We start from the raw sequence: 21,390 nt of genomic DNA, 5'->3' as shown, positions 1-21,390 counted from the left end.
TTCAGGACACACCCAGAAGACACCTCTTCCAGGAAACCTTCCTGGATACCCTCAGCTGGAAGTGCTGGCTCCAGCCCCTGGGTTCTCATAGCTTCTAGAACCTCCCTTTATCTCAGCCAGAGCACCCTGGACCGTGGCTGCTTGGGCAGGTGTTTGCGTCTCCACAAGAGTGAAGGCTCCTGAGCGGGACAAGGTGGCTCATGCCCGTAATCCCAGCACTTTGGGAGGCTGAAGCAGGAGTATCACTCAAGCCCAGGAGTTCAAGACCAGCGTGGGCAACATAGTGAGACCCTGTCTCAAATTTAAAAATAAATAAATTTTAAGTAAAATGAAGGCTCTTGGAGGGCAGGAGCTGCATCCGACTCACGGTTGCATCCTCAGCACCTGGTGCAAAGGAAACTTTAGGGGATGTTTGCTGAGTGAGGGAATGGATGGATATTGAGCCAAGTCTATCCATTTTACAGAAGAGGGAATGGAAGCACAGTGGAGAAATGAAAAATCGAGCTGTCCCAGGGCCTGGGACATGCAAGGTTAAAATATTTGTTGGATGGATGGATATAGGAATATATAGATATGGCTGGGCATGTTGGCTCACGCCCATAATCCCAACACTTTGGGAGGCCAAAGTGGAAGGATCGCTTGAGCTCAGGAGTTCGAGACCAGCCTGGGCAACATGGCGAAACCCTGTCCCTACAAAAATACAAAAAATTAGCCAGGCATGGTGGTCCCAGCTACTCAAGAGGCTGAGGCGGGAGGATTACTTGAGCCTGGGAGGTGGAGGTTGCCGTGAGCCAAGACCATGCCACTGCACTCCAGCCTGGGTAACAGAGTGAGATTCCCCCTCTCAAAAATATAGATTTTTGATAGATAGATAGATAGATAGATAGATGGATACATACATACATACATACGATAGATACATAGATGATAGATACATAGATAGATGATAGATAGGTACATTAGATAGATACATACATGCAAATACATACATACATAGATACATACATACATACATAGATACATACATACATACATAGATACATAGATAGATAGATAGATACATAGATAGATAGATAGATAGATAGATAGATAGATAGATACATAGATACATAGATAGATAAGTGGGTAGATGTGTTTCTGGATGAATGGATAACTGGATTGGTTGATGGATAAATGGACAAACGGATTATTTACTGGATGAGTGGATGGCTGGGTGAATTAACCAATTAGTTGATGAAAACATCATCAGCTGGATGGGCGGATGAGTTCCTGGATGGCTGGAAGGCTAAACTGGTCGATCGTTTGATTAATTAACTGAAAGATGAGTGGATGGAAAGTCCACCGTGTACTAGGCCCACACCTGTGATGGGCAAACATAATCTCCAATCTTCAAAACAACCCTGTGAAGAAGGAATCATCACCCTCATTTTATAGAGGATGAAACTGAGGCTCAGGGGGAAAGAGACTTGCCTAAAGGGAGTCAGGACAGAGGGGCGGCCCCGACCCACCTCATCTCCCTTCAGCCAAGTGGCGACGGGAGGGGGCTCCCCTGTGATGGACACGTCCAGCCTCAGCTTGTTTCCAGCCACAACCACAATCGCATTCTCTGAGGTCTTCCCCGAGCAATCCAAGTGGATTTTTGGTGGTTCTGGTGGCACAGAAGAGATACGGGGACCCTGGAGGTGGGCCGCTGGGCCTTCCCAGTCGGCAGGAGAGGATCTCGGAAAAGTTGGGTTCCAACAGAGAGAGTCCCAGGGATCCAGGCCCCCAACCCCTCCTCCCTGAGACCCTACAGTCTAGGCCCCCAGCCCCTCCTCCCTCATACCCAGGGATCCAGGCCCCCAGCCCCTCCTCCCTCATACCCAGGGATCCAGGCCCCCAGCCCCTCCTCCCTCAGACCCAGGGATCCAGGCCCCCAGCCCCTCCTCCCTCAGACCCAGGGATCCAGGCCCCCAGCCCCTCCTCCCTCAGACCCAGGGATCCAGGCCCCCAGCCCCTCCTCCCTTGGACTCCAGTCCCTCCTCTCTCGGCTGACCACCCCCACCCCCGTCTGTGGGCTCCCCGCCCCTCCTCCCTCCCTCAGCACCCCCCCGCCCCTCCTCCCTCGGCCATGCCCCTCCTCCCTCAGCCCCACTCCTCCCCCTCAGACCCGCCCCTCCTTCCTCGCCCCACCCATCCTCCCGCGCCCTGCCCATCCGCCCTCGCCCCGCCTATCCTCCCTCGGCCATTCCCCTCCTCCCTCAGCCCCGCCCCTCCTCCCTCGGACCCTCTCCCAGCGCAGCCCGTGGTGCTCACCTTGCTTGGGAACGTACTCCACCTTGATTTCTGGAAGACAAAGAAGAGTGGACGGTTAGGTCTAAACCCAGCAGGCCCCTCACCCCACCTTCACAGCCCAGAGGAAGAGGTGATGGGGTCTGGCAGTCTCCCTGGGAACTGGGGTGCTGGGGACAGGTTCAGGCCCAGGAGCCACCCCTCCTCCCAGGCGGCAGGCGGCGGTGAGTTCAGTGCTCTCCCTCCATCTTCTGACTCCAGCCATGAGCAGAACAGAGGCTTGCTGTCGTCCTCATTCGCACTCAGGGAACCTTAATCCTGGAGGGGGACATCCCGGGCCCTGGGTCTGGGAAGGTGGATCCTATAGCCCCCAGGGAAGGAGGAAGGGGCATCCTCACCCAGGAAGTTGAGCTTGGCCGAAAGCGACAGGGCGTAGCCGTCAGGCACGAACGTGTAGTCTCCCTCATCCTCTGGGCGGACGTCATCGATCACCAGCTTGTGGAACCTAAGGGGTAGGGGAGCAGGGTAGGGTTCGGGCCAGATTGCAATGGGGACCACTATGGGACTGCACCGTCTCATCAGCTTCCCTCAGTGCAATTCACATGCCTGCATTCTTTTTTTTTTTTTTTTTGAGACGGAGTCTCGCTCTGTCGCCCAGGCTGGAGTGCAGTGGCCGGATCTCAGCTCACTGCAAGCTCCGCCTCCCGGGTTTACGCCATTCTCCTGCCTCAGCCTCCCGAGTAGCTGGGACTACAGGCGCCCGCCACCTTGCCAGGCTAGTTTTTTGTATTTTTTAGTAGAGACGGGGTTTCACCGTGTTAGCCAGGATGGTCTCGATCTCCTGACCTCGTGATCCGCCCACCTCGGCCTCCCAGAGTGCTGGGATTACAGGCTTGAGCCACCGCGCCCGGCCTGGGCAAGTTACTTAACCTCTCTGTGCCTCTGTTTCTTCATCTATAAAATAGGGGTAACGATACCAATCTACATGAAGGTTGTTGTAAAGCATCGAAAAAGGTGCAGTGGCTCACATCCCAGCACTTTGGGAGGCTGAGGATCAAGAATTGCTTGAGCCCAGGAGTTCGAGTGGCTGGGACTATGGGCGTGTAACACAACACCCAGCTAATTTTTGTGTTTTTCGTAGAGATGGGGATTTCACCATGTTGGCCAGGCTGGTCTCAAACTCCTGACCTCAAGTGATCCGCCTCCCAAAGTACTCGGCCTCCCAAAGTACTAGGATTATAGGTGTGAGCCACTGTGCCTGGCCATTATCATCATTATTGAGACCACCAGCCAGCATGGTTCCCTACACAGAACACAGGGATCGCCTACATCCCACTAAGAGCTATTGCCAGGAAGCCCTGGACAGCACGATGCTCTCCGGGCGTCATGGAGATTATCACGCATTCTGCAGGTAACCAGGTGTTTGTCTTAGGTGTCCACGTGCGACCTGTTGAATTCCAGCTTCTTGTTTTCTGAGCTGGCGCCCGTGTGGACTGTTAGCAGATATGGCCAGAGACCTTTGTCTGCCCGTGTCCATGCCCTTGCAATGCGGCCTTGCAGCATCCCCATCAGGTGGTGGAGTCTGCTTCCCAGCCCTTGACTCAGAGCTGACCTGGGACTTTCCTTGCCCAACAGACTATGGCGGAAGTGGCATTGGACCAGTTTCCAGCCTGGGCCACAAAGGTCTTGTTTGCTTCCATGCTCTCTCAGGACCTCTGCCTCTGCCACATGAACGTGCTAGGCTGAGCTCACTGGAGGAGGAAGAGGTGCCACAGGGAGCAGCGTGCTGGGTGCCCAACTGTCCCAGCTGAGGTCCTGACAGCACCCACGCAAAGTCAGCAGGGCCCAGGTCCTGCCACCACAGAGGTAAGAATGAGGCCATCCTGGATCAGCCAGCCCCCAGCCAACCTGCAGACTCAAGATGAAATGAATCCTAATTTATTTATTTATTTAGAGAGAGGGTTTCACTACGTTGCCTAGACTGGTCTCGAACTCCTGGGCTCAAGAAATCCTCCTGCCTTGGCCTCCCGAAGTGCCAAGATTGTAGGTATGAGTCACTGCAACGAGCCCAATCCTCATCCTTTTAAACCTCTAAGTTTGGAGACGGGACAGGAGTGGTGGCTCACACTTGTAATCCCAGCACTTTGGGAGGCCGAGGTGAGTGGATCAGCTGAAGTCAAGAGTTAGAGACCAGACTGGCCAACATGGCAAAACCCCGTCTTGACTAAAAATGCAAAACTTAGCATGATAGTGTGCACCTGTAGTGTCAGCTAGTCAGGAGGCTGAAGCAGGAGAATCGCTTGAACCTTGGAGTTGGAGGTTGCCGTGCAAGACTCTGTCTCAAAAAAAAAAAAAAAAGAAAAGAAAAGAGAAAAGAAAGGAAAAAAGAAAAGAAAAAGTCCAGGCGTGGTGACTCACACCTGTAATCCCAGCACTTTGAGAGGCTGAGGTGGGTGGATCACTTGAGGTCAGGACTTCGAGACCCACCTGACTAACATGGTGAAACCCCGTCTCTACCAAATACAAAAAAATTAGCCAGGTGTGGTGGTGCATCCCAGCTACTTGGAGGCTGAGGCAGGAGAATCCCTTGAACCCAGGAGGCGGAGGTTGCAGTGAGCTGAGATCGTGCCATTGCACTCTAGCCCGGGCAACAAGAGAGAAACTCCATCTCAATTAAAAAAAAAAGTGGGGGACAGCTTGTTATTCAACTAAAGCTAACTGCTACACACACCCTGCCCCCAGCCACTTCTGCAGCCCACACCTCACCTGCCTACATGGGAAATGGTGATCCTCTTGCTGGGCCGCACCTCGATCCCATTCTTATACCATTTGCCCGTCACTTTCTCATCAGACACCTCACACTTGAACACAGCCTGTTCTGCGGCCTTCACCGTCAGATCCGCGATGTCCTGCAGGACCTCCAGCTGTTTCTCTGGTCAGGGAGAGAAAGACAGGGAGCTGTCACTACTCCAGTTGGTGCACAGACACTTGTGAGCACCCACTGCATGCCAGGCGCTGGTCTAGGCACTGGGGATACCAGCCACGGACAACCCAGAAACAACCCACTGGCCTTGGGAAGCTCCCATGCTAGGGGGAGGCGGTGGAGAAAGAAACAGAAGAGGGAGCAAGGAGGCCTGAGGGAGGCAGGGAGGAATCCACCAGAGGATGAAAAAAAGCCTCCCAGGCAGAGGGACTGGAGCGTGCAAAGGCCCTGAGGTTGCCAGGCACAGTGGTTCACACCTGTAATCCCAGCACGTTGAGGTTTTTATTTATTTTATTTTATTTATATATTTTTTGAGACGGAGTTTCACTCTTGTCACCCAGGCTGGAGTGCAATGGCGTGATCTTGGCTCACTGCAACCTCCACCTCCCAGGTTCAAGTGATACTCCCGCCTCAGCCTCCTGAGTAGCTGGGATTACAAGCACACGCCACAACGCCCGGCTAATTTTTGTATTTTTAATAGAGGTGGGGTTTCACCACGTTGGCCAGGCTGGTCTCTAACTCCCGACCTCAAGTGATCCACCCGCCTTGGTCTCCCAAAATGCTGGGATTACAGGTGTGAGCCACCCCGCCCAGCTTTTTCTTTTCTTTTCTTTTTTTTTTTTTTGACAGTCTTGCTCTGTTGCCCAGGCTGGAGTGCAGTGGCACAATCTCGGCTCATTGCAACCTCCGCCTCCTAGGTTCAAGCAATTCTCCTGCCTCAGCCTCCCAAGTAGCTGGGACTACAGGTGCACGCTGCCACGCTCAATAAATTATAAAAATATAATTTTTTTGTATTTTTAGTAGAGGTGGAGTTTCACCACATTGGCCAGGCTGGTCTCGAACTCCTAAGCTCAAGTGACCCACCCGCCTCGGCCTCCCAAAGTCCTGGGATTACAGGCGTGAGCCACCAAGCCTGGCTGGATTCAAATTGACTTTGAAGTTGGAGCCACCAGATCTCCCTGGTGGGCTGAACACAGGGTGTGTGGGAAAGAGAGGAGTCAGGAACAACTTCCAGACCGGGGGCCTGAGCAACCTCAAGCTGTGGGGAGAAGCATGCGCAGTACAGCCCCTGCCCCACCTGGAGGCCCCGTACCTTCCACAATCAGCTCGGCCTCACACTGGCCGCCATTGGTCATGACCTGATAATGACCCCCGTCCTCCTGGGTCACATCTGAGTAGATGAGGATGTGGCGCTTCCCGTCCTTCTTGAAGCGGTACCGGGCCTTGAAGGAATCCTCCCGAGTCAGTTCCACACCATCTTTCATCCTAGGTGGAATGAGACACGGAGCGGGATGTGAGGAGACAGCACAGCCTCGGACTGGGTCTTGGAGAGTCAGTCGGGGGCCCACGCAGAGGGGTCAGAAGGCAGGTCCCCAGAGAGAGGAGACATACAGGGTGGTAGAGGCATCCTGAGTGGTGGAAGGGTCACAGGTCAGGTGAAGGGGAGTGAGAGGGCCAGGCACAGTAGCTCAAGCCTGTAATCCCAGCACTTTGGGAGGCAGAGGTGGGTGGATCACCTGAGGTCAGGAGTTCGAGACCAGCCTGGCCAACATGGTGAAACCCCATCTCTAATAAAAAAACACACAAAATTAGGCAGGTGTAGTGGCGGGTGCCTGTAATCCCAGCTATTCAGGAGGCTAAGGCAGGAGAACTGCTTGAACCCGGGAGGTGGAGGTTACAGTGAGCCAAGATCACACCATTGCACTCCAGCCTGGGTGACAGAGTGAGACTTTGTCTCAACAACAACAAAAAAAAAAAAAAAAAAAAAAAGGGCAGCGTGGAGAGAGAGGAGGAGGTCACAGGCCACACACAGTTAATTGCCTCAAGGTATTGGCTGGAAGTCAGGGGACCCAAAAAGATGTCACAGGCAGAGGTCAGCACAGAGGAAGTCCTAGGGTCTCAGAGAAACATCACATGTTGAGGCCTCTGCCAGTGGTTTTCCCTGTCCAGGGCACTCTCCCCTTCTCTCTTCACTTATATCTCCGCATCATTCAGATCTCAGCTCAATTGTCATCTCCTCCAGGAAGCCTTCCCTGACCTCCTGAGTCCCTTCCTCCTGGGAAGCTGTTACAGAATCCATTACTGCTCCTTTCAAACCAGTCTCAAAATGGAACTTTTATATGTATGTATGTGACGACTTGACTAATGCCTATCTCTGTCTCCTAAGCACACACACGCACACACACACACCACCACCACCACCACCACTATCACCAAATTAGCAGATTATAAATGCTGTGAAGGCAGGTACCATGTTGACATTTTTTTCTCCCCATTATATACCTGATATGTAGAAGAGTACCACCACACAACAGGTGCCTGATAAATATTGGTTGGGTTGGTGAATAGGTACATAGATGGATGAATGGATGGGTAGATGGTGGGTAAGTATGCAGGTGAGTGAGTGAGTGAGTGGCTGGATAGATCTCTGGATTGATAGGTCAATGGATGACTAGATGGCAACATAAATGGAAGAGTGGATATATGAATGAGTAGATAGATGAATGGGTCAATGGGATGGATGGATGGATGGATGGATGGGTGGATGGATGGATGGATGGATGGATGGTTAAGTAGATGGATGGATGGTTAAGTGGGTAGATGGATGGATGGATAGATGAGTGGATGGATGGATGGATGAGTGGATGGATGGTTAAGTGGATGGATGGATGGATGGATGGATGGATAGATGGATGGATGGTGAAGTAGATGGATGGTTAAGTGGGTGGGTGGATGGATGGATGGATGGATGGATGGATGGATGAGTGGATGGATGGTTAAGTGGATAGATGGATGGAGGATGGATGGTTAAGTAGATGGTTGGATGGTTAAGTGGGTAGATGGATGGATGGATGGATAAGTGGGTGGATGGATGGATGAATGGATGGATGGTTAAGTGGATGGATGGATGGTTAAGTAGATGGTTGGATGGTTAAGTGCGTAGATGGATGGATGAATGGATGAGTGGATGGATGCATGGATGGATGAGTGGATGAATGGTTAAGTAAATGGATGGATGGATGGACAGATGGATGGATGGATGGATAGAGTAGGTGGATGAGTGGATACATGGATAGATGGACCAAGGGACAGATGATTGGTCAGATGAATCAATATTTAATGGAACAGTGGAGATCAGGAAAAGGATGCTGAAGAGGATAGGATGGGTAGAGGTCAGAAATTCTAGAAACAATTTTAGGTGAAGGTAAGGATTTATAGAGAAAAGCTGAGATCTCCTGGGGGTGACTACTGAGTAAAGGTCAGAAATCTCCAAGAGAAGTCGCAAGAGGTCCCATAAAGATCAGGGCAGAGGCAAAGAAGCTATGTGCACCTGTATGGAGATCAAGGATCAAGGGTCACTTACCACATCACCTGGGCACCCTCTTCTGACACCTCCACTGCCATTTCCACCCGGTCACCCACAAACACCTGCTGGTCCTCGAGAGGTGTGATAATCAGGACTGGAGGTTCTGTGGGGCAGGGGGACAGGAGGTCAGTCATTTCAGGACCCCCTCCAGAGTTCCAGTCCCTCTCCAGGCTCAGGCCTGAATCCAGCCTCACCTTTGACGAAGAGCTCAGTGAAACACTTCTCATCCTTCACAGCTACTTCATAGGCAGCGTCATCCGCCAACGTGCACTTGTTGATGGTGAGGATTCGCTTCTTACCAACGTTCTCAAACACGTACCTGATGCAAAAGTCTCACCTCAAACCAGGGCATGTAGCATCCACCTAGCCCTGGTAACTCTGCTCACCTGTTGTCAAGGCAAGTCTCTCTCTCTTAGAGCCAAATTGTGTGGAAAGGGATTGAGAGCCCAGTTTCAATTATTCATTTATTTGTATTTATTTTTGAGACAGGGTCTCACTCTGTCACCCAGGCTAGAGTGCAGTGGTGCGATCAGAGCTCACTGCAACCTAGACTTCCTGGGTCCGAGCGATCCTCCCACCTCAGCCCCTGAGTACCTGGGATCACAGGTACATACCACCATACCCAGCAAATTTTTTTTTCTCTTTTCTTGGTATCTTCTAATTTTTTAATTTTTTTGTAGAGATGGTATCTCACTATGTTGTCCAGGCTAGCAATTCCTATTATTTGAATAAGTATGGCGGGACCGGTCGTGGTGGCTCACACCTGTAATCCTAACATTTTTCAGAGTCTGAAGTGGGCAGATTGCTTGAAGAGTTCAAGACCAGCCTGGGCAACATGGTAAAACCTCATCTCTACCAAAAATACACCCAAAAAAATCAGTCAGATGTGTTGGGGCACTCCTGTCATCCCAAGCTACTTGGGAGGCTGAGGCAGGAGAATCTCTTGAACCCGGGAGGCAAAGGTTGCAGTGAACTGAGATCATGCCATTACACTCCAGCCTGGGCAACAAGAGCGAAACTCCGTCTCGCAACAAAATTAATTAATTAATTAATTTTAAAAAAGGTTGTCTTGTGATGTGTTTGTTGTTGTTGTTGAAACAGGGTCTCACTCTGTCACCCAGGCTGGAGTGCAGTGGCGAGATCTCAGCTCACTGCAACCTCTGCCTCCTGGGTTCAAGTGATCCTCCTGCCTCAGCCTTCCAAGTAGCTGGGACCACAGGTGCCTGCCACCATGCCCGGCTAATTTTTGTATTTTTAGTAGAGATGGAGTTTCACCATGTCGCCCAGCCTGATCTCGAACTCCTGGGCTCAAGCCATCCGCCCGCCTCAGCCTCCCAAATTGCTGGAATTATACATGTGAATCACTGCATTCAGCTATTATAAATATTTGTTTGAGTGACTGCAGAGTGTCTTAGTATGAAACTACATTTTCGTTGTTTTCCATTCTTTGCTATGATAGCAAATGCCTCAGCAAACATCCTTGTGGCTAAATATGCACAGTCATGATAACTCCTCACAATACCTACCTAGGATTGCACAACCTGAAGACTTTTTTTTTTTTTTTTTTTTTTTTTGAGACGGAGTCTCGCGCTGTCACCCAGGCTGGAGTGCAGTGGCCGGATCTCAGCTCACTGCAAGCTCCGCCTCCCAGGTTCACGCCATTCTCCTGCCTCCGCCTCCCGAGTAGCTGGGACTACAGGCGTCCACCACCTCGGCCGGCTAGTTTTTTGTATTTTTTAGTAGAGACGGGGTTTCACCGTGTTAACCAGGATGGTCTCGATCTCCTGACCTCGTGATCCGCCCGTCTCGGCCTCCCAAAGTGCTGGGATTACAGGCTTGAGCCACCGCGCCCGGCCAACCTGAAGACTTTTTAATACATTACCCTTAGGGAGACTCGCCAAATTACATTCCCACTAGCAACATTTGTGCTATTCTTCTCCAGCACTGGGTTTTAGAATTTCGCAAGGTTTTGCCCATTTGGAGAGCAGAAACACTGTTGTTAAATTTTCTTTTTCTTTTCTTTTCTTTTTTTTTTTTTTTTGACAGGGTCTCACTTTGTTGCCCAGGCTGGAGTACAGTGCAGTGGTGCCATCATAGCTCACTGCAGCCTCAGCCTCCCAAGCTTGGGCAGTCCTCCTGCCTTAGCCCCTCGAGCAGCCTGGACTACAGACGTGTGTCACTGTGCCTCGCTAATTTTGTATATTTTTGTAGATATGTGGTTTCGTTATGTTGGCCAGGCTGGTCTTGAACTCCACTCCTGGACTCAAGCAGTCCTCCCACCTCGGCTTCCCAGAGTGCTGGGATTACAGGTGTGAGCCACCACACCTGGCCTCATCTATGTATACTTTTTCTTTTTTTTTTTTTTTTTTTTGAGACAGAGTTTCGTTCTTATTGCCCAAGCTGGAGTGCAATGGCATGATCTCAGCTCACTGCAACCTCCGCCTCCCGGGTTCAAGCAATTTTCCTGACTCAGCCTCCCAAGTAGCTGGGATTATAGGTGCTACAGACATGTGCCACCACACCCGGCTAATTTTTTGTATTTTTAGTAGAAACGGGGTTTCACCATGTTAGCCAGGCTGATCTCGAACTCCTGACCTCAGGTGATCTGCCCACCTCAGCCTCCCAAAGTGCTGGGATTACAGGCATGAGCCACTGCGCCTGGCCTGTACTTTTCATATAGAGGTGAGTGTGCCCTTTCTAGTTAAGAGTGATGGGCCTTGTCTCTGGGCATTCTCTCTGGACTGGGATCTCCCCGGTACAGGGACCGCCCCCCCACCCGCACATACTTGCTGCTTGGTTTGATCTCCTGGCCGTTCTTGAACCACTTGAGGGGCAGGTCTGGGTCGCTGATCTCTACCATCAACTTGATCTTGTTGCCTCTGTCCACTTGGTAGGCTGGATCCAGCTTCTTTGTGAATGCTGGAGATTGAGGCATACAGAGGGGATGGAGGCACATGCTCCTCACTCCCCTGGTCATCCCCTGAGGCTCCACATCTCCCTCCCCAGGCCACGGGCTCTCCAAAGTCAAAGTGAGGAAGTCAGGAGGCCTCCTATGAACTTAGAGATCCTTGAGAACTCCTCTGGTGGTGATGCAGGGCAGGGGACCCCAAACTGGGGCTTAGCCTGCAACGGTTCTTGGCTTCACCCAGGAAAGAAGTCAAGGGCAAGCCAGTGGTAGGTAGAAGAAAACAGATTATTTATTTATTTATTTATTTAGACAGAGTCTCACTCTGTTCCCCAGACTGGAGTGCCACGGTGTAATCTCAGCTCACTGCAACCTCTGCCTCCCCGGTTTAAGCAATTCTCCTGCCTCCGCCTCCCAAATTGCTGGGATTACAGGCATGCGCCACCATGCCCGGCTGATTTTTGTATTTTTAGTAGAGACGGGGTTTCACCATGTTGGCCAGGCTGGTCTCGAACTCCGGACCTCAGGTGATCTGCCCTCCTCGGCCTCCCAAAGTGCTGGGATTACAGGCATGAGCCACCGTGCCCGGCCTGAAAACAGTTTTACTGAAGTGGCAGTGTTACAGCCCCCTGACTGCTCCTGCGGAACAAGGCTACCCCAGAGACAGAGAGCAACGGCTCAGGGCAGACCTGCAGTCAGATTGATAACCCACTTTTAATTACTTATAGATTCAGGAGAGGGTTATATGGAAATTGCTAGGAAAAGGATGGTAACCTTTGGGTGGTCTGGTCGTTACCAAGGAAAGGAGCAGTAACTCCTGGCCGTTGCCATGGCCACGGTAAACCGACATGGCACACTGGTGGGCATGTCTTATGGAAAGCTGCTTCCACCCTGTCCCTGTTTTAGCTAGTCCTCAATTTGGTCCAGCGTCCGAGGCCCACCACTAGAGTTGGGTCTTGCCTCCTACCTCATTGGGACCTCGAAAACATAGGTCCAGGGTCCAATCATCAGATACCCACGAGGCTAGGGGTCCCTGTGTGCAGGGCCCAGCTCCCCCCAGACCAGGGCTGACCTGCACTCTTCTTGACCTCGACCTTGGCCTTTTTCAGCCGCTTCAGCATGCCCCGGAGGTCGGTGATGCCATACTGGAAGGCGATTTTCTCGTACTCGCTCTTCTTTGCCCCTTTCAGGAGCTCCCAGATCTCCGGGGGGATGCCTAGGTCATCGTCATCTTTCTTTTTCTTCTTCTTCTCTTCCTCCACCACCTCCCTGGGGTTGGGGGAACGGACAGGGGCCATCAGGGAGTGAGGAAGGGAGGATGTCCTTCTGCCTTCTTCACTCATTGGCTCTGTGACTCACCCAAGCCACCTTCCCTTTAGGGGCCTTATTGTTTCCCACCTGGTCCATTGCCCCAGCCTCTTCCTGGGGTCTCCTGGCCTCTTCCCGGCACGGTCCCCACTGGGTTTTTTGTTTTTTTTTGTTTGTTTGTTTTGTTTTTGAGACAGATTCTCACTCTGTCGCCCAGGCTGGAGTGCAGTGGTGTGATCTCGGCTTACTGCAAGCTCCACCTCGGCTCACTGCAAGTTCACGCGATTCTCCTGCCTCAGCCTCCTGAGTAGCTGGGATTACAGGCTCACGCCACCACTCCCGGCTAATTTGTGTGTTTTTAGTAGAGACGGGGTTTCGCCATGTTGAACAGGCTGGTCTCGAACTCCTAACCTTAAGTGATCCACCCGCCTCGGCCTCCCAAAGTGCTGGGATTATAGGTGTGAGCTGCCGTGCCTGGCCCGCGGGGTATTTCTTTACATTTATGTATTTATTTATTTTATTTCCATAGGTTATTGGGAAACCGGTGGTGTTTGGTTACATGAGTAAGCTGTTTAGTAGTGATTTGTGAGATTTCGGTGCACATATCACCCAAGCAGTACACAGGGTACCCTATTTGCCCTCTTTTTTCCTGTGGGGTATTTCAGTGGCTCTCCCTTTCATGTTCGGAACTCTCCCGTGGCTCCCCACTGCCCTCAGGAGGAAGCCCCAGCCCTGCGCCTGGCAGTCACGCCCCAGCTACTTCCATCACCACTCACAAAGCCACCTGAACCAAGCTGCTTGTCTCTTGCTGAACACTTCAGCCTCTCTCCTGCCTCCCAGCCTTTGCACAAAATGTTTCCCTACCTTCATGACGTCTCCCCACCTTCTCTTCCTCCTGGACTCCTCTTCATCCTACAAGACCTAGCACCAAAGTTCCCTTCTCCCTGAGGCATTCCCTGTCCTCCAAGGCAGTGAGTTGCTCGTGCTCTGGGCTCTCACAGGCCCCGGTGGGACCCTCTCTAAAATCACACCACATAGTCTCAGTCTGTGTCCATGTCTATCGGACCAGACCCATTTCCCAAGGCAATGAGTGATCTCACATCAGGGACCCAGTCAAACTGTTCTCTCTCCCTGGATCTCAGCCCAGGACCTAGTAGACGGGAGGCCTCGGAAGATGGATGATGGGTGAGGGAGTGACTGAATGCATGGACGGAGCCTGGGAGGGAAGGAAGGAAGGGAAAGGAACAAAGAGAGGATAGATGTGGAGGTGAATGTGGGGACATGAATATTTGAATTGATGTAGAGAATGGTGAGTAAGTGGGCTGATAAGTAGGTGGGTGGGTCAATGGAAGGGTGGGTGGGAAGACAGGCAGATGGGTTGGGGGAAGACGGGTGAGTGGATGGACTGATGGGTTGATGAGAACTGACTGCACAGTTGGGTGAATGTGTTGATGGGAAGTGGCCAACGAAGCGGCTGGCTGGCTGGAGATAGAATTGATCAGCAAATGGAATTGTCAGGGATTTGGTTATGGGGATTGACGGGCAAGTGAAGATGGATAAGTGGGCCAGCAGATAATGAGTATAAGATTGCCAATATTTAATTTTGTTTTGTTTTGTTTTTGAAACGGTCTCACTCTGTTGCCTAGACTGGAGTGTAGTGGTGCCATCATGGCTCACTGTAGCCTTGATCTCCTGGGCTCAAACTATCCTCCTACCCCAGCCTCCTAAGTAGTTAGAACCACAAGCACATGCCACCATGCCCTGCTAAGTTTTCTTTTTCTTTTTTTTTCTTTTTTGTAGAGTCAGGGTCTCCCTATATGGCCCAGGCTGGTCTTACACTACTGGGCTCAAGTAATCTTCCCACACTGGTTTTCCAAAGTGCTGGGATTATAGGCGTGAGCCACTGCGCCCAGACTTTCAATCATTTTTACCTACAGAACATCAATTTCACATAGTTCAATCTAACAGAAGGCTATCTGTGTGGATGGGTGTGTCAACTGCCCACCTCTTCATTGGTGAACTCAGACACCTATTCATGACCCATCCATTCATCCTCCACCCCATCCATCCATCCACTTCCCCACCTACTGAGGCACCCATCCTCCCACCTCTCCACCACCCATTCATCTGTACCATCCACCCACCTTCCCACCTGTCTATCTGCACCTGCATCTCCCAACCAAATCCAACATCCCATGCACCCGTTACTCATCCACCTACCCATGTAGCCTGGCTGACTGTAATGGCAGATGGGCAGGTAAACAGGTGGGAAGATGGTGGTTAATGGAAGGATATGTGGGCAGATGGATTGGCAACTGGGCAGGTAGGTGGATAGATGCATTAGTAGATGGATAAATAGGCAACTGGTTGGATGGGTGGGTGAGTGGATGGATTGGTGGGTGGAAAGTGGATGGATGGAAGGATGGATGGATGGGAGGGTGAGTAGGTGGAGGAGTAGGTGAACTAGAGCCTGAGTGAACAGGCGCGTGGGTATGAGAATGGTGGATTAAAGGGTGGGGAGGTGGGTGAATTCGTGGCAGATGGTTGGCTGGGTGGGGGTGTGGGTAGGGGTCTGGGTGAATGGGTAGATGGGTGAATGAACAGGCAGCCTGATGGGTTGCTGTGTTACATAGTGGGTGAACAGGGAGTGAACAGATGGAGGTGGTAGAGGGGTAAGAAGTGGGTCCAGGAGGAAGCAACGGGCCATGGAGCTTCACCCACCACCTCCTCCCCTTGAACCCCATCTCCCCTCTCTGTGCCAGGTGCGGGGCTCACCTCTTCTTCAACAGGCCGCTGAAATCCAGCTCACCTGCAGTATCCGACTTCCCTTCACCCCTGTGGCCATTGAGAGGGGGTGTGAGTATTGACCCTTCAGATTCACCCCTTGCCTTCCCCAGTCCTCCCTTTTTCCCCTCCCAAGGGAGAGCTTCCCACGGTCCTTGGGACCCTGGTAAGGGCCTGGGGTCACTTACATACGCTTGAAGCTCTCTAGACTCTGCCCAGAGGCATCCTGACGGGGTGCTGGGGAGAGGTGATGAAAGAAGGGAAGGTGAGTTGGAGGCCAGGCTTGATCTAAGACTGAGAGCCCCTCTCCAGGCCTGCACAACCTCTTCCAGGCCCCCTTTTCTCCATCTCTTGGACCAGCACACTCTCACTGAGGCCTGGGCATCCTCTAGTTCTAGACCAGCTCATACTCATTTTCCCACTGCCCAGCTCCACCCTCTCTCGGCAGCCTATACTCCCGCACCTGGGCCAGCTTGTCTTTCTCCCTAGGCCTGGACAATCTCATTTCCTGTGCACCCCACATTTAAGCCCTCATACATTCTGGGCTGCAGACCCCCAGAGCCCGTATACCCTCAGGGGTCCATATATGTGCCCTCAAATCCGTGTAATTTCCTGTTAATCCTGTACACCCTCACCCTAAACCTATATGCCCTTATTCTCTAAATCTGGACACTCTCTAAACCTGGACACCCTCCTCACTTCCCAAGGCTTTATGCCTACTTTCTTGAACGTGGAATGTGTGTAACTCACCTCCTAAGCCTTTGCATGTGCATCCCAAGACCCTGAACACTTTCAACCCCCAAATCCAGACCTCCTCCCATGCTAAATCTCCCTGAGTTTGAATACTCTGACCCCAGAATCTGCACTCCCTCCTCCAAAAACCTGTGCCCACCTCATGCCCATGCCTATGCACTCTCCCAACACCTGGCTGGTACGTCTGTCCCCCACTCCCCAGGCACAGAACCCTTTGCTCCCCCACCCCCCACCAGCGTACCCTCCACGTCGATGTTGAAGCCACAGCTGTCGCAGGTGTCCTTGGCTTTGACCTCGAGGCGGTAATCCCCACGATCCCCCAGTACCACCTTCCCGATGTGCAGCTCCACGGTGTACACCTGGGTCCAGGGCCGGGGGTGTGGGTGCACGGGACCACCCTCTAGAGCCACCCCATATTTCTCAGAGTCCACTCATAGCTCTATCTCCAAGTCCTTACCCCCACCCCACAGGGGGGCCAATGGAGACCGAAAGGGGGCTCAGCATCTGATGGCCAGCTCTGTCTCCTCACACCTGACCCATCGGGACTTCTGGGGCCCATGTCCCTGGCTCCCTCAGGCATTGCCGGGAATGTACATGACCAAGCCCAGATACATCCCCACCCAACCCCAGGCATCCTCCCCTCTGCCTCACACAGCCTCTCCCCAGCAGCCAGCACAACCTCCATCCTCAGAGGGCCCACTCTCCATCCCGGCTCCAGGCCCACAGCGATGCCTCAGGCAACAGCACTTCTGAGGAGCACGTCCTGCACAAGCTCCACTCCCCCCGCTGGCCCTCTGGCCCACGGGGTCCTCACATTGCTGGCGGAGTCGTGGGACTCCTTGAAGGAGAAGCGGGCTCCACTCTTGCTGCCCAGCTCCAGCCACTTCCCCTTGAACCACTTGATGGTCGGTTTGCCCGGGAGCTCCTTCCCGTTCACCTTGGCCACGATTACTGTGTCCTTCCCTACACGGGGTGAGTAACAGCGGGGAGTGGAAGGAGGCCCAGGAAGGAAACTAAGGCTCTCCAGAGGGAGACTGAGGGCAAGACCCTGGCTCCTCCTCCCTCAGACCCAGGACTCCAGGCCCCCCAGCCCCTCCTCCCTCAGACCCAAGAGTCCAGGCCCCCCAGCCCCTCCTCCCTCAGACCAAGGAGTCCAGGCCCCCCAGCCCCTCCTCCCTCAGACCCAGGAGTCCAGACCCCAGCCCCTCCTCCCTCAGACCCAGGAGTCCAGACCCCAGCCCCTCCTCCCTCAGACCCAGGAGTCCAGGCCCCCAGCCCTTCCTCCCTTAGACCCAGGAGTCCAGGCCCCCAGCCCCTCCTCCCTCAGACCTAAGAGTTCAGGCCCCTGTCCCTCCTCCCTCAGACCTAGGAGTCCAGGCCCCAGCCCCTCCTCCCTCAGTCCTAGGAGTCCAGGCCCCAGCCCCTCCTCCCTCAGTCCTAGGAGTCCAGGCCCCAGCCCCTCCTCCCTCAGACCCAGGCCCCTGGCCCCTCCTCCCCCAGGTTCCCCTCACCAGTCTCCACTGATACAGAGTCCGGCTTCTTCAGGAAAATGCCAGTAGGCTCCTCTACAGTCGGGGACTGGTCCTCGGGTGGGGCTTCTGCTCAGAGGACAGGATTAGGATGAGGAGGTCTGAGATGGGCTGAGGAGGGGACAGTGGGCTGCTTTGGGGAAAGGACTTAGGGACAGTGAGGGACCCTCTGCTCAGAAACCAAACATCATGGGGATTAAATGGCTTTTCCTGACCTGGGAAAGGCCATCTGTCACCCTCGTGGCTGTGTGACCTTGGCCAGGCTCCCCCACCCCGTTGGGCCTCGGTTTCCTCATCTGTGGACTGGAGGGCACTGAATGTGCCTTTGGGGTGGGAGAGGTTTAGAGAGACTGGGGCGGAACTTGGTGATCAGTCAGTCAGTTGACCGGAACTGACGCCAGCCGAGGGGCTGGGCTCTGCCTGGGGGTGCCAGGGAGCCCCAGGAGGGCTGGGAGCATGGGAGGCGTGGGTCAGCCCTGGGGCTGTGTGGGGACAGATTCAGGGACAGAGGCTAGGGGAAGGCCGGGGGAGGTGTAGAGGGGAGGACGGAGATGAGAAGCCAGGTCGGCTGAGCCCGAGGGAACACCTCCTCACCTTTGGGGGCCTCTGCAGGAGCCTCCTTAGGGGCAGCCTCTTTGGGGGCTTCTTTGGGGGCATCTTTGCCCTTAGGGGCCTTTTTGGCCGCTGTAAGGTAGGGGATAGTCATAGTTGAGCATGCGGTCAGCACACTCCTCCCTCAGACCCAGGAGTCCAGGCCCCCGGCCCCTCCTTCTCCCTCGGACCCAGGAGTCCAGGCCCCCGGCCCCTCCTCCTCCCTCGGACCCAAGAGTCCAGGCCCCTGGCCCCTCCTCCCTCAGACCCAGGAGTCCAGGCCCCCACCTTAGGTATAAATTTATCTCAGATCTGAGAGTCTGTGGGATCGGGTTTCCCTTGCCCCCAGCAGGCCCTGCCCCATCCGTCCAGGCCACTAGACCCTGACCTTTTGGGTCCAAGGGTATAATTAGCTCTCCCTCTGGGCTGGAAACTGGACACCTGGTGCTGACTGCAGCATCCTTCCCCTGCCCTGCCTCCTGTTCCTTGCTGGCTGTGTCTGCAGCTACAGTAGGGGCTGGACCCACCCCACAACCTGCTTGGCCTGAGGCCAGCAGACCAGACATCCCAGGAGGGGGTCCGCCCAGCGGTGCAGGATTCCTGCGGTGAGTTCCTCATAGAGAGAAAGCCTCATCTCCATAGAAAGTGCTCCCCAGTCCCATTCAAAGAAGGTCCCCAAACCCCACAGAAAGGACCCCATTCCCTATATGAAGAAGCCTCGCTAATTCCTACACAGGGAAGCCTCAGTGTCCACAGAAATCAGGCTCCCCCATCCTTAATACAGATACTTCCCCTGTGACTCCATGCAGATGGGAACCACTAATCTTTATATCCACAATCACCCCATATCCTACAGAGAGGGTCCCTTGGAATCTATTTTTTGTTTTTGTTTTTTCCCAGCAGGGTCTCGCTCTGTCTCCCAGGCTGGAGTGCAGTGGCAAGATCTGGGCTCACTGCAACCTCCGCCTCCCAGGCTCAAGGGATCCTCTTGCCTCAGACTCCCAAGTAGCTGGGACTACAGGCGCACACCCGCAAGCCCAGCTAATTTAGTATTTTTTGTAGTGATGGGGTTTTGCTTTGTTGGCCAGGGTGGCCTTGAACTCCTGGGCTCAGGCGATCCACCCACCTTGGCCTCCCAAGGTGCTGGGACTACAGGTGTGAGCTGCCGCACCAGGCCATTTTTGTTGTTGCTGTTGTTGCTTGTTTTTTAGAGACAGGGTCTCAGTCTGTCACCCAGGCTGGAGTGCAGTGGTTATGATTACAGCTCACTGCAGTCTCAACTGCCCAGGCTCAAACGATCCTCCCACCTCAGCCTCCCAAGTATCTGGGACTACAGGCATGCACCACCACACCTGGCTAGTTTTTAATTTTTTGTAGAGACAAGGTCTCGCCATGTTGCCCGGGCTGGTCTTGAACTCCTGGCCTCAAGCAGTCCTCCTGCCTCGGCATTCCAAAGTGCTGGGATGACAGGCATGAGCCACTGCACCTGGCTCCCTCTGAGTCTTCACTCAGAGAAGTGGACCAGACCCTGCCCAGAGGATGCCACCCCCGGATGTGGAGAATCCAATCACATTCGAAGACCTCCCAGTCTGGCCGGGCGCAGGGGCTCCTGCCTGTCATCCAAGCACCTGGGGAGGCTGAGGCGGGTGGATCACCCGAGGCTGGGAGTTTGAGACCAGCCTGGCCAACATGGCGAAACCCGTCTCTACTAAAAATTCAAAAATAGCCAGACATGATGGCACATGCCTGTAATCCTAGCTACCTGAGGCAGGAGAATTGCTTGAACCCAGGAGGCAGAGGTTGCAGTGAGCCGAGATTGCACCACTGCAGTCCAGCCTGGGTGACAGAGCGAGACTCCATCTCAAAAACATAAAAAACCCAGTCTACACACACAGGATCCCCATCTCCATGGAGCAAAAGGAACCCAATTTACAACCAGAGAATCCCCATCTCCACCAGAGATGTCCCCCAATCACTTATAGAAAAAGAAACCCCGTCCCTGCTGAGTGAAGGGGATCCCTCACCCCAACAGATACGAGACCGACCCCATCTCATACAAGGAAGGAAACTCCTGTCACAAACGGAAGGGGACCCTCTTCCCCATGCAGAGTGGAGACCCTCGCCCTAAACCGATGCGGGAACCCCCATCCCCCACAGCAAAGGGAGCCTCCTCCTCACACAGCGAAGGCTCCTCCTTCTCCCAACTCTACAAAGAGAGGGGCCCCAAATCCCCATTCAGAAAAGAACAGCCCCATCCCCACAGGGAGGGGGTCCTGGCACCACCTGGTTTTGCCTCAGGCATGTCGGGGGACCTCCTCCCGCTCCTCTGACCGCAGCCGCGTCCCGCTAGGCCCTAGGGAGGACAGGTGGGCCCCTAAGGGGAGCCTTTTAATGAGTCCTGAGACTCCCAGAAGGCTCCGGGAGGCATCAGACCATAGGGCCGCCCCACATTCCGCCCGCATGTTCTAAAGGGCGAGAAATAACAGCTGGACCTAGGGAGATGGCTGAGAGCCAGGCCCCCAGGGAGGAGGGGCTGGGGCTCGGACACCTGGGTCTGAGGGAGGAGGGGGCTGGGGTTCGGACTCCAGGATCTCAGGGAGGAGGGGACTGGGTGCTTGGACCCCTGAGTCTGGGGGCAGAAGCAGCTGGGGTCCCAGATTCTTGGGTTCCCTAGAAAGGACGAGCGCCTGGACGCCTGGGTCCCGGGAGGAGGAAGAGGAAGAGACTAAGGGTCTCAAGGGGGCAAGGGCTGCGGGCCAGAGCTCTGGCATGAAGCAGGCGGGGGAGGGACAGGGTCTAGGAAGCCATTCTTAGCATCTGCAAGTCAGGAGTTTTCGGGAAACCGGAGCCGGGAGGGAGGGTCGGGTTTCCCAGCCTAGGCAGGACGGCGGCGGGGGGA

The 21,390-nt window shown here is 53.8% G+C and overlaps 1 protein-coding gene across 2 annotated transcripts in view; it reads right to left on the bottom strand.

Annotated features, from left to right (window-relative positions):
* MYBPC2 (myosin binding protein C2) overlaps positions 1–20,855 on the bottom strand; it is a 36,551-nt gene extending 15,696 nt beyond the window's left edge. For both annotated transcript variants that reach the window (XM_005590012.4, XM_065535757.2), the window contains exons 1-16: positions 20,775–20,855; positions 18,495–18,584; positions 17,883–17,969; positions 17,186–17,334; positions 16,613–16,730; positions 15,807–15,855; positions 15,610–15,669; positions 12,599–12,795; positions 11,408–11,540; positions 8,816–8,940; positions 8,619–8,724; positions 6,348–6,520; positions 5,038–5,203; positions 2,670–2,776; positions 2,296–2,325; positions 1,509–1,648 (exon numbers count right to left, since the gene is read on the bottom strand). In XM_005590012.4, the coding sequence (XP_005590069.3) occupies positions 1,509–1,648; positions 2,296–2,325; positions 2,670–2,776; positions 5,038–5,203; positions 6,348–6,520; positions 8,619–8,724; positions 8,816–8,940; positions 11,408–11,540; positions 12,599–12,795; positions 15,610–15,669; positions 15,807–15,855; positions 16,613–16,730; positions 17,186–17,334; positions 17,883–17,969; positions 18,495–18,584; positions 20,775–20,793 (1,749 nt within the window). In that variant the 5' untranslated portion in view covers positions 20,794–20,855. The remainder of the gene's footprint in view (positions 1–1,508; positions 1,649–2,295; positions 2,326–2,669; positions 2,777–5,037; positions 5,204–6,347; positions 6,521–8,618; positions 8,725–8,815; positions 8,941–11,407; positions 11,541–12,598; positions 12,796–15,609; positions 15,670–15,806; positions 15,856–16,612; positions 16,731–17,185; positions 17,335–17,882; positions 17,970–18,494; positions 18,585–20,774) is intronic.
* Positions 20,856–21,390: the final 535 nt, after the last annotated feature.

This window comes from Macaca fascicularis, chromosome 19 (genome assembly GCF_037993035.2).
Source record: "Macaca fascicularis isolate 582-1 chromosome 19, T2T-MFA8v1.1".
Classification (NCBI taxonomy): Eukaryota; Metazoa; Chordata; class Mammalia; order Primates; family Cercopithecidae; genus Macaca; species Macaca fascicularis.
Note: the sequence above shows the minus strand (reverse complement) of the source record. Positions and strands in the feature narration are given on the sequence as shown.